At 54.2% G+C, this 14,134-nt stretch overlaps 2 protein-coding genes across 2 annotated transcripts; both read left to right on the plus strand.

Moving 5' to 3' along the window:
• The first annotated feature begins 669 nt into the window (after nt 1-669).
• LOC122372979 (zinc finger protein 687b-like) lies at nt 670-8,036 on the plus strand. The gene is made up of 6 exons (XM_043350691.1): nt 670-844; nt 1,799-1,873; nt 2,316-2,863; nt 4,229-4,344; nt 4,659-4,836; nt 5,179-8,036. The coding sequence occupies exons 2-6, from the start codon at nt 1,802-1,804 to the stop codon at nt 7,469-7,471; spliced, it is 3,207 nt and encodes a 1,068-aa protein (XP_043206626.1). The 5' UTR covers nt 670-844; nt 1,799-1,801; the 3' UTR covers nt 7,472-8,036.
• A 3,558-nt stretch (nt 8,037-11,594) lies between these two features.
• On the plus strand, nt 11,595-13,983 carry LOC122372980. The gene is made up of 3 exons (XM_043350692.1): nt 11,595-11,763; nt 12,322-12,424; nt 13,803-13,983. Exons 1-3 carry the CDS (start codon nt 11,648-11,650, stop codon nt 13,941-13,943), a joined length of 360 nt encoding a protein of 119 aa, XP_043206627.1. The 5' UTR covers nt 11,595-11,647; the 3' UTR covers nt 13,944-13,983.
• Nucleotides 13,984-14,134: the final 151 nt, after the last annotated feature.

The raw sequence follows: 14,134 nt of genomic DNA on the forward strand, positions 1-14,134 counted from the left end.
CTCCATGGTATTGTCTGTTGGCAGAGAGAGGAAGTGGTCAGTGGATGACTTAACATTTGGAAAAATACACTTCAAAGGTGACCACTAGATCTAGACAAATGGTATTTACATACCTAGAGCAGATCACTAGTTTATTACTGTCACATGAACTAATACCTACCCAAAGCTGTTTCAGTCTCAGTCTGTGTCAGGTAAAGTGAAGCACAGCCAATGCCAAAAAAAAATGTTCCCCGCACGCCCTGCACCCAGCACCGACACGTTGATGTCACATCGGCCCAGGAAAAAAAATATATTTTGCTATTTACCTACCTTGACCTGTTCTGTGCTCACAAACCGAACTTGAAGTCTCAGCTTCTTCACAGTTCACACTTCACACCCTTCCTTAGTATACTCAATGTCAATAAAAACACGCCCCCTGCCTCTAATGATCCATTCTCCCTCTATAGCGCCACCGCGAACGGAGAGGGGGCGGAGCGGAGTGGAAAGATGAAAGATTCAAGAAAGATCTCTAGGGAAAGATCGCGGAAGCGGAGCCGAAAAGCATATGACTGTTCTCACTCCGTGTCACTCGGAGTTGTGAGTCAGAATGTAGCCAATCAGCAATCAGCAACAGCTTCACGGTGTCAGCTGACTTCCCCAGCCTAGTTTCTGTTCTTCCCAAGAGATGTCACTACAAGCTGAAATGTTCCAGGCAAGTGCTGCCACCTAGCAGCATTTCCCGAAGATATCGCAGAGACGTGGAAAACGAAATTTTACGCTGCTAGGTGGCGGTGGTGTGCCGAAGACGCTTTGGGGATCTTTGGAAGGCTTGTTTGCTGTTCCGTGGATTGACTATTTAGAGAAGGTAAGCATAACATATCTTCTTTCATAATCAGTATTTAAAGCAGACCAGTGAGTTATGCCTTTTTATCCATGAGAATGGGAGAACTTGCCTTTAGTATGGCGGTCGCCCTTCGCGATTCCCAGCCGACTTGTCCGTGGAACGAACTGTTGAGACTGGCTGTTTTTGTTGGCCCATGTACTTCTCACATAAAGCGATTACAAGTGGTGATTTTCATAGTTCCATCGGTTCTATCACAGGACAGGGATGTCAATAAATCGCGTGCGTCGTCGCGTGGCGGCGTTCAACGGCGGCGTCTGCGGCCAAAATGGCGCTGTTTGATTCTCACGCGGCGTCAGCGTTAGCGTTGGCCGTTGCACTGTACGAAGCGCTAAAACGAGATGAATTATGAATTAAATTATCAAATACATACCCACTGATACTTATGTACATATTCTGGATGTCTTGGGATTATTTTTTTAACCAATGCAATCTTCAAAGAGTAGTTTTGTGACCTTTATTGATGTTGCCTACTTGATAGTCATTCCTTTTTATTGCCCTTACTTATCAACTTGTTGTATGAACTTTTTGGTGTAACTTGATGCTAGTTAGGATTTTTTTTACTTTCAGCTAGCTTTATGAATTAAATTCATACAGTTCCTCTGTGTAAGTGGGTGCAAACTCTTGGTGCTAAGTTTTTGGATATGCTACAAATTGTTAACTGCTAGTTGCACGACTGACTGATTGTGACCTGGCTTTGATTGTTGATTTCCAATCCAACTTATCACAAGTAGTGAAAGCTGAACAGGTTGTGTCAATGCAAAAGGATGCAACTGGCCACTGAATCAACATGCATTCCCACATGATCTCTGAACTCTCAAGCCTGAACCTGAAGTGGCTCAAATTTGGCTCTGCTGAGTGATGACCAGCGTACTTCATTCAATTTGTTTTGTAATTTCTTCTGTCTGCATTTTTCAGGTGATGTCATCTCCAGAAAAGATGGCAGTAGAACCAGCTGAAGGTGGAGATGAGAGTGGCCCTGCTTCTTCCCAGGTATGGCTCTGACAGCCAACAGTACACTTACTAACCTCCCTGGTAACATGACTAGTTTGGGACTTGTAGATTTCTAGTTCTTATCATGTCTCATTCCCTTCTTGCATATACATTTGAAGCTCATGAACTGACATTTGGTAGTAAGAATGAGGTGAATAGATGAATGGGCTGAGGCAGCAGTGGCATATACTGGATTACTGACAACTTGCAAGTTGCATGGCTTCTGGCTTGGTAATATGGAGTAAATGTGTCTTCATGAGTCGACAGTGCTGCCATGCAAAGGAAGAACCATATGTGACATGTTTTGGCCCAGGTAACTTAACATTTTTTCTTCGCATGGCAGAGTGTCTGTCCTTCCTTATGACACTTGTCAGTTGTCCTAATTATTAGTGCCATAAAGATCACTGATGCTTATGTTTTGGTCCTCCTTTTGCTAATGCAGGAGATCGGCTCTTCAGCTCAGGCAGCCAACCTGACTGAAGAGGCTGCAGCTGAGCCTGAGTCTACCACAGCCCAGAACCCAGCTCCTGCCCCTAATCAGGAGGCCACCGCTACTCCTATGGAGCAGGATCCCCCAGCTGACAGCGCAGCCCAGCCGGCCACCGAGACCCAGCCCGGTAAAGTGGAGCAGGTGGCCGATGAGCAGCCGGCGCCGCCCGCTGCCGAGGACCCGGCGCCGCCCGCTGCCGAGGACCCGGCGCCTCAGGTGGAGGTGGCGGAGCCGGTGACGGAGCCGGCCGCCATCTCGGTACTGCCGCCCGACCAGGTCAGCCCGCCGGACCCCGCCGTCCTCACTATGGCGGACTCTGAGGAGCCGCCGCCGCCCCCGCCGCCGGCCGAGCCGGTGCCGGTGATCCCGCTGAACCGCACCGAGATGCTGAATGCGGTGCTGGCCGGCCGGCGCTCCACTACGGACATCGCCCGGCTGCCCAACAAGCTGCAGCTGCCGCTGCCGCGAGAGGGCTTTATGTGCGAACAGTGCGGCGAACGGTGAGTCAATCCTAATCCTGAGCAAGGCTTAGGAGTCAGAGTCGGTAGGTGTTGATAGTTTTGCCCGGAGTCGGAGTGGGAATCGCCAAATTATTACCAACTCCGCTTATTAGAGTCGACATTGCATGGCTTAAAGTCGTATTCGGTTCGGCCTGTTTGTTGGAGAATCTTACTTTCGTTATCTATGCTTTTTTCGAAGCTAGGTCGTGCTTTTAGTCTGGATGAGTGTTTTGAGCGTGAGAAGCATAAAACGGTGGCTGCGCCAGAACCTGTTTTTAGATGAGGATGTTAAATTATGAAGTATAAATTAATTGCTGTGTAAGGCGGAGAAATGTGCGAATTTCAAGCGAGGCAAAAGCTAAACCGACTATATTTACTATCGTGACGTGGAGTTTAAGAGAGATGTCCGGAGTCGGAGCTGGAGTGAGAGTCGGAGTCGGAGTCGATTTTTGGAAGCCGGAGTCGGAGTCGCCGAAAATCCATCGGCTGCAGAGTGCAGCCCTGCTCCTAAGCCGCCTGTGCGAAGGTTTACAGGTGGGGATTGCCGAAATGCCCTGCTCCTAAGCCGCCTGTGCGAAGGTTTACAGGTGGGGGTTGACGAAATCCGCCGGCTTAGATCGGAAATTGCTGACTCTGTGGCTGGCGATGGCCCATAAGAAGTATTTGTATGGCTGATATAGCTGTTTTCTATCTGCTTTCGACCGTAAAATTTAGTTTTGTTATTAAGAGCGGTACCTGTCCCTGGTACTGGTATTTCACCGGATGGCGAGGAAGGGCAGATAGCTGCTGATAGGGTTTTGTATGGGGTTTAAACATTTATGTGGGATTCAAGCGTTTTTTGTCATTGAGGACGCTAATTTGTAACACGGGGCGAATAACATATTCGCGGTGGTGAAAATTGCGGCAAGCGGATCATGCCGCTTTTAAAGATTCATAATGATTCATGGGCTCATAACTTACGTTTAACACAAGTGGCTGTCGCTTTTTGGTTCCCTTTCCCTAAAAAAGAACGACTTTATAAGGCTAACGTGTAAGCCGTTGAATGGTGGATTCGATGCTGTGTGACTGACGGGACTTAGGCCGGGCGCTAGCGGGCGACTCGGCAGCGCCCCCTCATTGGTGGCTCTGTAAACGTGCCGGCTGTGGCCGACCGAGGAGTTTTATCAAAAGTGGCTCGTTGCCGGCAGCAGCTGCTTTATTTCGGCTGCTGGTGAAAAATGCGGGCCAGCTGTCTGGAAATGATAAACGCATTGCCTGTGGGCTGTGAACGCCGTTATTGGCACCGGGTTTGGTTTAGGATTGATGTGTTATGTTCTGTGGTGTTTGCAATAGTCCCTATAAATGTATTGGTCTGCCGTGCCGCAGGTTCGTGCTGCCCTCCAGTCTGGCACTACACAAGAACCGACGCACCATGGAGATCGCCTTCAAGTGTAAAATAACTGACAAAACGTGCATCTTCTACAACAAGTGTCGATTTATCGGTGAGTGGCGGGTACCGGTGCTCTACGGGTTGTCATTTATTCCGCGCCGACAGCATATTAACCGACGCTCTGGGACAGCTATGTCGTTAAAACCATCATCGCATGTGTGTTGATTCCAAGGACATTCAGAACTACGTTGAATCCTCAACTGCAAAATGACCACCGTAGTCGACGCGCCTTAAAGCCCTAATAAACAATAACTGAATCACTCAACTCCATTTGAGTATCCGGACCTGAAACCCGGCTGGTTGTGTTGACATGCCGTACCGATGACATGACTCTAACGATGACGCCTGTTTGTGTGCCACTCACAGAGCACCTGGACAGTCACGGTCTGGAAGCGTCGTCACTGGACCCCGAGTCGGTGGATATCTCGGCGCTGAGCGCCGCCGAGCTGAGCTCTCCGACTCGCGTGCTGCCGTCGCTCGGCGCCCGCCTCATCACCGGGCCGCCGCGGCTAGTGCAGATGGTGCACGCTGAGCCAGAGCGAAAGTAAGGAGCGGTTAGGGTGGAGGCCGGAGGGGGACGGGGCTGAGTTGTGCACAGAAGGCTTGGTTGGTGAGGCTTCATAAAGACACCGTGGCTTTTCACGTGGATATCATGAGCAGTTATTATCGAGAATGTATGGTGATAAAGCTATTTGAAGGACAATGATGTATATGTCCTTTTTCATGCGAGTATTGAACCGGAAGTAACAGCAGAGCTCAATATACCACAGTGCCCAGCTCTCGGTCAGCCACATGGGTGTGCAACCACTGCCAATGCTGATACCTGAGTTTGAGCTCTCCGTGGCTCCACCTGACACGCGCTCGATCTCTGTGTGTCCTCCGGCAGGCCCCAAGACATCAGCTGCCCTATGTGCAACACGCTATGCAACACGGACACCCTACGGGCGCACATCTGCCCGTCCAGCTCGGAGGCCCTGGAGGCCGTACCCCCGCGCTGTCCCGAGTGCGCTCAGCCCTGCCCGTCCGAGTGTGCTCTGCTGGCGCACCACGGCCTGCACAAGCCCAACCTGTTCCCCTACCCTTACGTGTGCCCCGAGTGCGGTTTCAAGGTGTTGGGCTCGTACGATGACTACCGGCGTCATGTAGTAGCCGGCTGCCTGCACCTGACCCGCGACCTCAAAATCTGCTGCTCCGTCTGCCTGATCGAGGTGGGTGACGTCAAGCTGCACATGCTGCAGACGCACGTCCAGAAACTCTACAAGTGTCGCAAGTGTCCGCTGGCTTTTGAGTCCATCAACGGCTTCAACAGCCACGTCAACGTGAAGCACAATGGTGAGACTATGCACGGCGATACGCCCTACATGCCCATTCTCAAGTGTCCGTTCTGTGCCGCCACCTTCAACCATCCGAAGACGCTGCGTGATCACCTGGCCTCCAAGAAGCACGGTGATCGCGTGCTCGAGCAGATTCGCTTCGTGTTCAGGTGTCCTGAGTGTGGCGTCGACTACGGGCGCAAAGAGCTACTCTCGGACCATCTCGCCCAGAAACACCCAGAGTTTCAGATTGCTGCGTTGGAATCGCAGCACGAGTATTCGTCGATGGCGCCCTCGCCGCCGCCGGCGCCCACGCCGCCGCCCCCGCCGCCGCCGCCGCCAGCGCCGGTGGCGCCGGTCCAGGCCCCGGTGACCGCCACCAAGCAGGCAGTGTCGCGCCCTGCCGACGCGCTGCCGGTGCCGTTGCCTAAGATAAAGCAAGAGCCGGGCCGTAAGCCGGTGGTGATGCACCGGTGCCCGGTATGCCAGGCCGAGTTCCGTCGTAAGGCCGCGCACACGGAGCACCTACGTGCCCATATCCAGGAGGGTGTGCCGCTCTGCCTGCTCTGCACTTCTGCCTTTGAGTCGCAGGAGCTGCTCAAGAATCATATCGCTGAGCATGCCGCTGAGATTGGCAGCGATCGGTGCGGCCTCTGTTATGCCAAACTGGGCAGTCGTGACGCGTTACAGCTACATCTGGAGACGGAGCACGACCTGCGCGACTTCACATGTCCCTACTGTCAGCTGCAGTTCGCTGCGCTGAGTGACCTGCTCCGACACAACTTCGCCAAGCACCGCGGCGCCGCGCAGGGCCGACCGGCGCGGCCCAAGCCCCCGCAGCCGCCGGCGGCCGGCGACGCACCGGCCATGGATGACGATGACGATGATGATGTTCCGCTGAGTCAGATGGCCAGTAAGAAGGCGCTGATCCGTCGGGTGGCCGGGCCGCTGCCGGGTATCACCAGCCTGCACGACCTGGACAGCGAGAATTCCTCGGTGAGCGAGGATGCCTCTGAGGGCCGGCGGCGGCGCAACGGCGGACGCGGCGGCAAGGGCGGCACCAAGCGGCCGCGGCCGGCCGGCGAGGACGGCCCGCCGCGCCTCAGTCGCGTCAAACGGTCGCGCTCGCCGATCGAGGAGCAGCCGGCGGCGCCACAGCAGCAGCAGGCCGGCTACCGGTGCGTCTGCTGCGGTTTACAGACGGACGTGCGCGCCGACTTCGTGGCTCACGTGGCACTGCACCGGCAGGGCAGCCAGCACCAGTGTCCCGAGTGTGGCCAGTGCTACTCGACCAAACCGTCGCTGCTGAAACATCTACTTCTGGTGCACCGTCTGCGTGAGCCTCCGCCAGAGGTGGCCGCCTCTGAACAGCAGCGCGAGATCCAGCAGTGGGAGCAGCTGACCCGTGACCTGGAGCCCGGCCAGTGTCACGTGTGCCGCGCCCAGTGCGGAGACGAGGAACGGCTGCAGCGCCACCTGCGGATGCACGGACGCGCCGCGCTGCGCGCCCACCAGCGCGACCAGGCTCGTCGGCAGCGACGCTCGCAGCCGGCCGCCGACGCCGACGCGGAGACGCTGGAGGCGATCGCCAATTTCGTGGCGGGTAGCGGCGACCCGCCGGCTGAGGAGGAGGACGGCGAGGAAGTCATCGAGCTGGAGATGAAGGACGGTGAGGTAACGCGCCGTCAGTTCCGTAAGGGCGTGCCCATTGTCCACGAGGAGAGCAGTGACGAGGAGATGGAGGTACCGGCGGCTGATAACGGCCAGTCGGTCGCCGAGTCCGATCAGCTCGCCGGGAAGGCCGCCCTGATCTCAGCCAACGGGCACCCCGAGCAGCCGACCGTAGCCGACCCGCTGTCGGCCTGAGCGCCGCGCCGTGGGGCGGCAGTGATGTGACTGCCAGAGACTGACGTGAATGACATCACACCGGTGGCATCAGTGGGTGACGTGAGTGTGGAGAGCGCGCCGCGTCTGTCGGCGTTCATTGTATAAAGTCATTCCTGGCGCGGCTGTCTGTGCGTTTGTTGAGGACGGCCCGGCGGCGGACCGTCCAGTGCCGTCTGTGTGTGGTCGCGGCGGCCGAGCGCGGTGTCCGGTCACCAGCGGGTGGCTCGCCGTGGCCCTGTACACCACCGGCCGCCGTGGTGGGGGCGTGTGACCGAGTGTGGGCGCGTGCCGGCGCTACTGCTTTTTCTCCCTCGCTGTATCTCTCCGCTGTCGATTTTATCCACGCGGCTTGTTGGTTTACGTTGCGCCGAGGCGATCGGCGCGGTGACGTCTGTTTTAGCGTGGTGTCGCACTGTGCATATAGCTCGACACGATTCTATTGGGATATGCATCACCAGAATTCTTGGAACGTACAAAGCACGTAGATTCTGGATTTCTTTGACCGGTTTTTATGTCACTTTAACCAATATATCTTTGTAATCAAGCTTCGATTTGTTTTGGGATGGTGGGATATGCGCGTGCTCACTCGCTGCTTGTTCGAAACTGGCTATCTGCGGCGTGTCTGCGGCAATATTTGCGACTGCCACCTTAGGTTAATCATATTTTCATCCAGGGCTGTAAAGGACCGAGCTGATTAGCGCGTTGGTAGTTGACCTGTAGTAGAGGCAGGTTGCATCACGGTCTGAAAGGGCGTACGGCTCGCACACACACCCTAAGCTGCTCGTGAGGTATTTAATTCGGTCTGCTAGTATGTGATTCCAACCGATACTCGAGGGCAGCGCTTTTCGAGGAGCGCTGTGGCCCGAAGGTTTGGACTTTGAATTGTGAAAAACGCCCGCCCGCCGGAAAACGCAAACACCGCAAAACGCGCAAAACACACGCCCGAAACGCCAACGCAAACGTCGCAAAAAATAAACAAACGCCCGCCCGCCGCAAAACGTAAACACCGCAAAACGTGTAAAACGCACGCCCGAAAAGCCAACGCAAACGGCAAAAAATCACCCGACCGCCGCAAACCACACAGAAAAAAACGCCGAAACGCCGAAAAAAATAAAACCGCCCGCACCGCACCGACGCTAACTGCTAACCGAAAACGACTAAAAGTCGCCCGCCAGCCGCCAAACGCAAACACCGCAAATAAGCGCCCGGCCGCAGCAAGATAATAATTTATCAGCGGCTGGCATACCGCTAGGCTGGTCATTTTCACAAATCAAAAAGATATCTGCAAAAATCTCCTAGATGAAAGCGCCCGATTAAAAAACGGATGGCACGTGCGTGTTCCTCGCCCCCAACTTCCTTCAGGTCAATCGTCATTTGGGTCATCTAACGCATTGACGTATCTGCAAAAATCTCCTAGATGAAAGCGCCCGAGTAAAAAACGGATGGCACGTGCGTGTTCCTCGCCCCCAACTTCCTTCAGGTCAATCGTCATTTGGGTCATCTAACGCATTGACGACCGGCTGGGTGGAATGAACATTGCGCCAAGAAACGTAAGTATATTGTCAAAAAGAATCCCCAGAGTGGTGGATCCCAAAAGTTTGAAACTACCACTTTGGCCCACTGGACGACACCTTAAACAGTTGCCGACCGGCTGACACCCATTGTTTGGTCACCCACGCCATAGTATGCATCATGGGTGCGCCGAAATGACCAAAAGTCCCAATTTCCGGTGTGCAGGGTCATTTTCAACGGCACGTGGCACGTGGTTCTGGACTTTTCCGGCCACTTTGCGACATACCCATGGGTAGTGCACCGAATGGTGGTTGATCTGCATGTAAGAAAATGGGGGGTCGTTTGGATCGTTTTCGAGCAATCTGCCGTGGAACGCATTTTTTCATTTTCCCCATTGGCTTAACACGGGAATTTTTAAAGTCACGTGGCACGTGCACCAGATGGTCCGCGGAGGGGAGACCCATACCAGAACGTAGATCACCTGGCCCACTAGAAATCCTGAAAAAAATCAGAATATTTGGACCAGCCGTTTTCAAGAGCATCAAGTTGTACTGATCTCAGGCAGCTTTTGCCAAATTGTCAGGGAACTCAGATTTGTTTTTCAATAGAAAAACACAATTCTAAAGAATAGTGTTTTAACTATTGACAACAAACCTTCGGTTACCGCCTGCGTCGCTGCGTAGAATGTCGTTTGAATCCGTGCCGGGATGCAGTTGGGGTGTTCGGCGTCGGGCGCCGTTTCGCTTCATCGCGTCTGCTAACGACCTGGCGGCCTTGAGTGGTGGCACCGCTCAGCCATCTGCCGGGCCATTTCGCGACGGCCGCCGGCGGACGGCCCAGCGACCGTCACCGTGACCGACGGGATACGTGAGATCGACGGACCGAACGACTTGGCCTCTAACCGGTGGATGGACCCCAACGAGCGTTACCTTGACCGAAGGGGTACGGTGTAACCCACGGGCCGACCGACCGAGCATCTGTGATCGTCGGGACCACCGACCGAGCCTCTGACCGAGGGCCCGACCGACCTGACCTCTGCAACCGATGGATGGGAGCGAACTCGAGCGTTACCGTGACCGAAAGACCGACCGAGCCTCGGTGATGACTAACTAGCGGGGTAGGCCCCTGAACGTCGACCGACCGTTTACCTACACACCTTTGACGGACGTGTTCACCCGTCGGCAGGTTTGGCTGTGGCCAACGGACCAGCATGGCACACCCTAGTGACCGGTGAACTGTCCTGCAGTCACGATCCTGTTAAACACAGCATTAGCTGATGTAGCTTCGTGCGAACACAAGTTCGATACAAGCGTAGGTAATGTTCAGTCGTTTGCCTGCTGCTTAGTGGCATGCCTGTAGTTAACCTACTACTCAACGGTATACCTATTCTTCGATCTGCCCCATGCCACTCAGTAATTTACTGCTCAGCGGTTTGTATGATGTTCGCCGATCGGCTGTTCATCGGTCAGCCTACCGTTCACCGGTCAGCCCAAAGTGTCTACTTGTTAGCGCCGCGGTCTGTCCGTAGTGTGCCGAGTCGCCGAGCCCAACTCTGAGTTCGTCAGGCTGGCCTGGACAACTCACGAGTCCGTACACCCTCACGGTCCGGAGTCCGGACTCCCTCACGTGCAAACGCCGCCTCCGATAATCTATACATCGATCGGCTAGCAGGGCGACCGCAGCGCCGCCCAGCGGACGGCGGCGCAGTTACCGACCAGAGACGGACCCGGGTGGGGTAAGTAGGTATATACGAGTGTCGGTGACAGGTGGTGTGGGACTGGTTACCAGAGGGGTTAAGGTGGGTTGGTTGGTTGGTTGGTTGGGTACCGAGAGACGGTGCGTTGGGTAGCTGTTGGTTTGCATAGCATCAAGGAGGGGTCCCGTCATATTTACTTGAGGGCATTGGGCTTGTAGGTATTCATAAGTTCGGTAGCGTATATTGCGCAAAGCGATCAGTCATTTGGACGTCAAGAAACCCTCCTTGCTGTACTTACATTAGTCAGGTCACGCGCCCTGTTTATTCAGAAGCGCTTGGCCGCACTCCTAAGTGCCTTGTAATCATAGTGTTTTGCGCGTTTAGCGCCGCGTCACTTGGCACCGTTTTGGCCGTTGGCACCGTTCGCCCGCAGAGTGCAGCGACGTGCCGCGATAGGTGCAGGTGCAGTGCGTTTCGCAATGTTCAACTGCGTGGCTGGCCGCCGGTCAGGGCGGAACGGCAGCTCTCTACCGGCCGGCACCGATGGCTAGCGGGCCGTCACATTGCGGACCCGAAACTGACCCATTTTATACCTCTTGTGCGCCAGCTCCCCTCCTCTAACGGTAACTCTCCGCCGCCGCAGGTAGCTACCTCACCCTGTCCCGTGTGTGACCCCACAGATGCACCACAGACCCGTCCGTCAGTGGGCTCTACGTCAGTCCGACGTCATTGGGTCATCAAGCTGACCCCGCTAGGTCGTCACTCGTCAGTCTGACGTCGATGATCCATTCGTCCGACGCCGCTGTACCGTCAGTCTGACGCTGCTCTAACGTCAGTCTGACGTCGTTCTACCGTCAGTTTGACGTCGTTCTACCGTCACTCTGGTGTCGTTCTACCGTCAGTCTGACGCTGCTCTACCGTCAGTCTGACGTTGCTTACCGTCAGTGATGTCTGACGTCCCCGTCAGGCGTCCTGACGTGCCAATGACCGGCGGGAGACCTCCCAGGAGGATGGAGATCCTGCTGGAGCGGCAGCTGGAGGTGGAGCGACGCCTGACCAAACTGTGAGACAACATATATGGTTGGGTTTGTCGCTTATGCCATGTGACCTTTTTAACATCGTGTAGCATCACGATAAACCCGACCCAGTCGCAATCCAGGAGGGCTGAGGCCTTCGGAGCTTTATACGTCATATGAATAAATTGTAAACTTATTCTAGACGTTTTCTAAGCATCGATAAACTTATTTGGTTCCGGCTGTCACACTGGTATTAACACTTGCTCGGTCGTAGTTAAACAACTGCGTATCGTAGTTGCACAATTCTATATCGCCGTCTGGGAGTTTGAAGGGTTCGAGGCCAGCCCGTAAAACATGACCAGTGTTTTCGTATAAAGACGCCACGAAGTGAAACTGCTGATTGCCCTTCAGATCAGACCTTGGGCGAATGTGCGACTCATGGTTAGGAACAGAGCAGTCGACGGGAGTTAAGCCCCAGCCGGTAGCTACTGTTACCAGTTCCGTATCCGCGTATGTCATGCGCCTGTTACCCTGGCCGTGTGACCCGTGCCCACGACTCTCCAGGGATAACAGTAGCGTTCACGGCCCCTGGTTCCTCCTGACAGAGAGGAGCGGCGTCGGGAGCTCCAGAAGAGGGTCGATCAGGAGACGCTCACCCCCGAGCAGCGGCTGGATCAGGTGCGGCGCAGGAACGCTGGGATAAGGAAGGTGAGCACACCGGTATAGTGTAAAGGGTGACACTAGAGCTAATCGACAGTTAATATGTTCACTGTAGGGCTGAAATATACCGTCATCGTATCTTCACAATCACAACCGTCTATTCGTAACAAACTGTTATTCACGCAAAAGTAGCGAAATGGTCAATGCTTGAGCTGTAAGTCTTTGATAGAGACGAAAATGTCCCAGAATCCCAGCCGACAGTTCAGGTCCGTTGGTCTATGTATGTACGTGTATATCAAACCTGCAGAAGCCCTCCGTCTCGCCCATGGCCAGTCCGGGTCCGACCCGCCCGCCGCCCGGAACCGGTGGCGCAGGGACAGTCACCAGAAGGGCAGGGGGAGGGAGGGGAGTAGGGAGGGGGGGGGGGGGGGGCTCAGCAGGGGTCTGTGACCGCCGCCTGTCCGCCCGCCCGCTGTGTTAAATCATCGCTACCGGGTGCCAGCTTTCTCCCGTCCACCACAGAAGGCGGGATCCCCGGGACATTTAACCGGGCGGCGACTTATCTCAGACGGCTGGGGCCCGGCCGTTTATCAAGTCACGATTAGCCGCCACTTTTCACCGTAATGGCTCATCACCGGTAACAAAGAGCACGGATCCGAGTATTATACTACGTGACATCGTTCTAAATCACAATTATCACTGCATGAGATTGGTTTCGGGCCCGGGTCCTTCCCTATCATCGGTTGGGTGGTGCCTGGGGTGTAGGGGCCTATTCATTGGCTGGTTTGGGTGACAGAAAGTCCTACCTGTTTGACGTTTGCCACCTCTACTTGCCCACTACTAGAAGTTGGTTCCCATGCCAAACGTTCTCTGGATGACCGTTGTGAAAATTGGCCAGCTCCCGAGCGTCAGGGCCTAAAAGACATGGCCTTGGTGGCCATAATTCGGTACCAAATGATGTCACGTCCTAGCCCCGAACCAGCTTTTTATGCTAATACCATGGATACCACAGCTAGACTTGCAAGATTCAATCCATCAATGCCTGTCACTTTGGAAAAAGTCGCAATCGGTGCAGAGAGCACCACTGTTTAGTATTTGAACATAGACGGTTGGTTTAGGCCGACCATGACCTTCGCTCGAACAATGGTCCGTACATTTGATCATTCTTCCTTTGCCGCTACAACAGGAACAATGTTGACCAATGTTCTGCATTTCGCTAGCAACGGTAACATGACATTGAAATATGACGACTTGATGGAAACCCGTCATTCAATCATGCACTTATGTATGGCAAGGAGGCGAAATGTCACCGCGTTTTTCTGATCAGCAGTTCCGTTACGATGGCCGAAAACGGACGTTTCCTGGATGCGGTCAATTCATGCAGTCATCGTGAACCATGTGAAACAAATGCCACTGTTGCTTTCAGAGAGCTGAAGACATGGAGTCCAGAGCTCGACTGGCCAGCATGAACCCGATATTTTTCCAGTTGGACGATATGAAACGCGACTTCTTGGCCTGGGCTTATATCCGGACGGAGCGGCACAAGGAGAGGGGCCGTAAAACGTAGGAAGTCGTCCAGTGATGTATACTTTCGGCATAAAGTGGATTGGTTTGTCATCAGCGTCATATTATTGCATTATCATGTAACTTAATCATTAGTTACAGGATGATAGAAAAATGAAATTTTCTGTTCGAACTTCGGGCCTTTACATTTTTAAACGAAACGTTTTACCGGCTTTAAATAGCATGTGTACCTAT

This window comes from Amphibalanus amphitrite, unplaced genomic scaffold, assembly GCF_019059575.1.
Source record: "Amphibalanus amphitrite isolate SeventyFive unplaced genomic scaffold, NRLGWU_Aamphi_draft 001426F_arrow, whole genome shotgun sequence".
Classification (NCBI taxonomy): domain Eukaryota; kingdom Metazoa; phylum Arthropoda; class Thecostraca; order Balanomorpha; family Balanidae; genus Amphibalanus; species Amphibalanus amphitrite.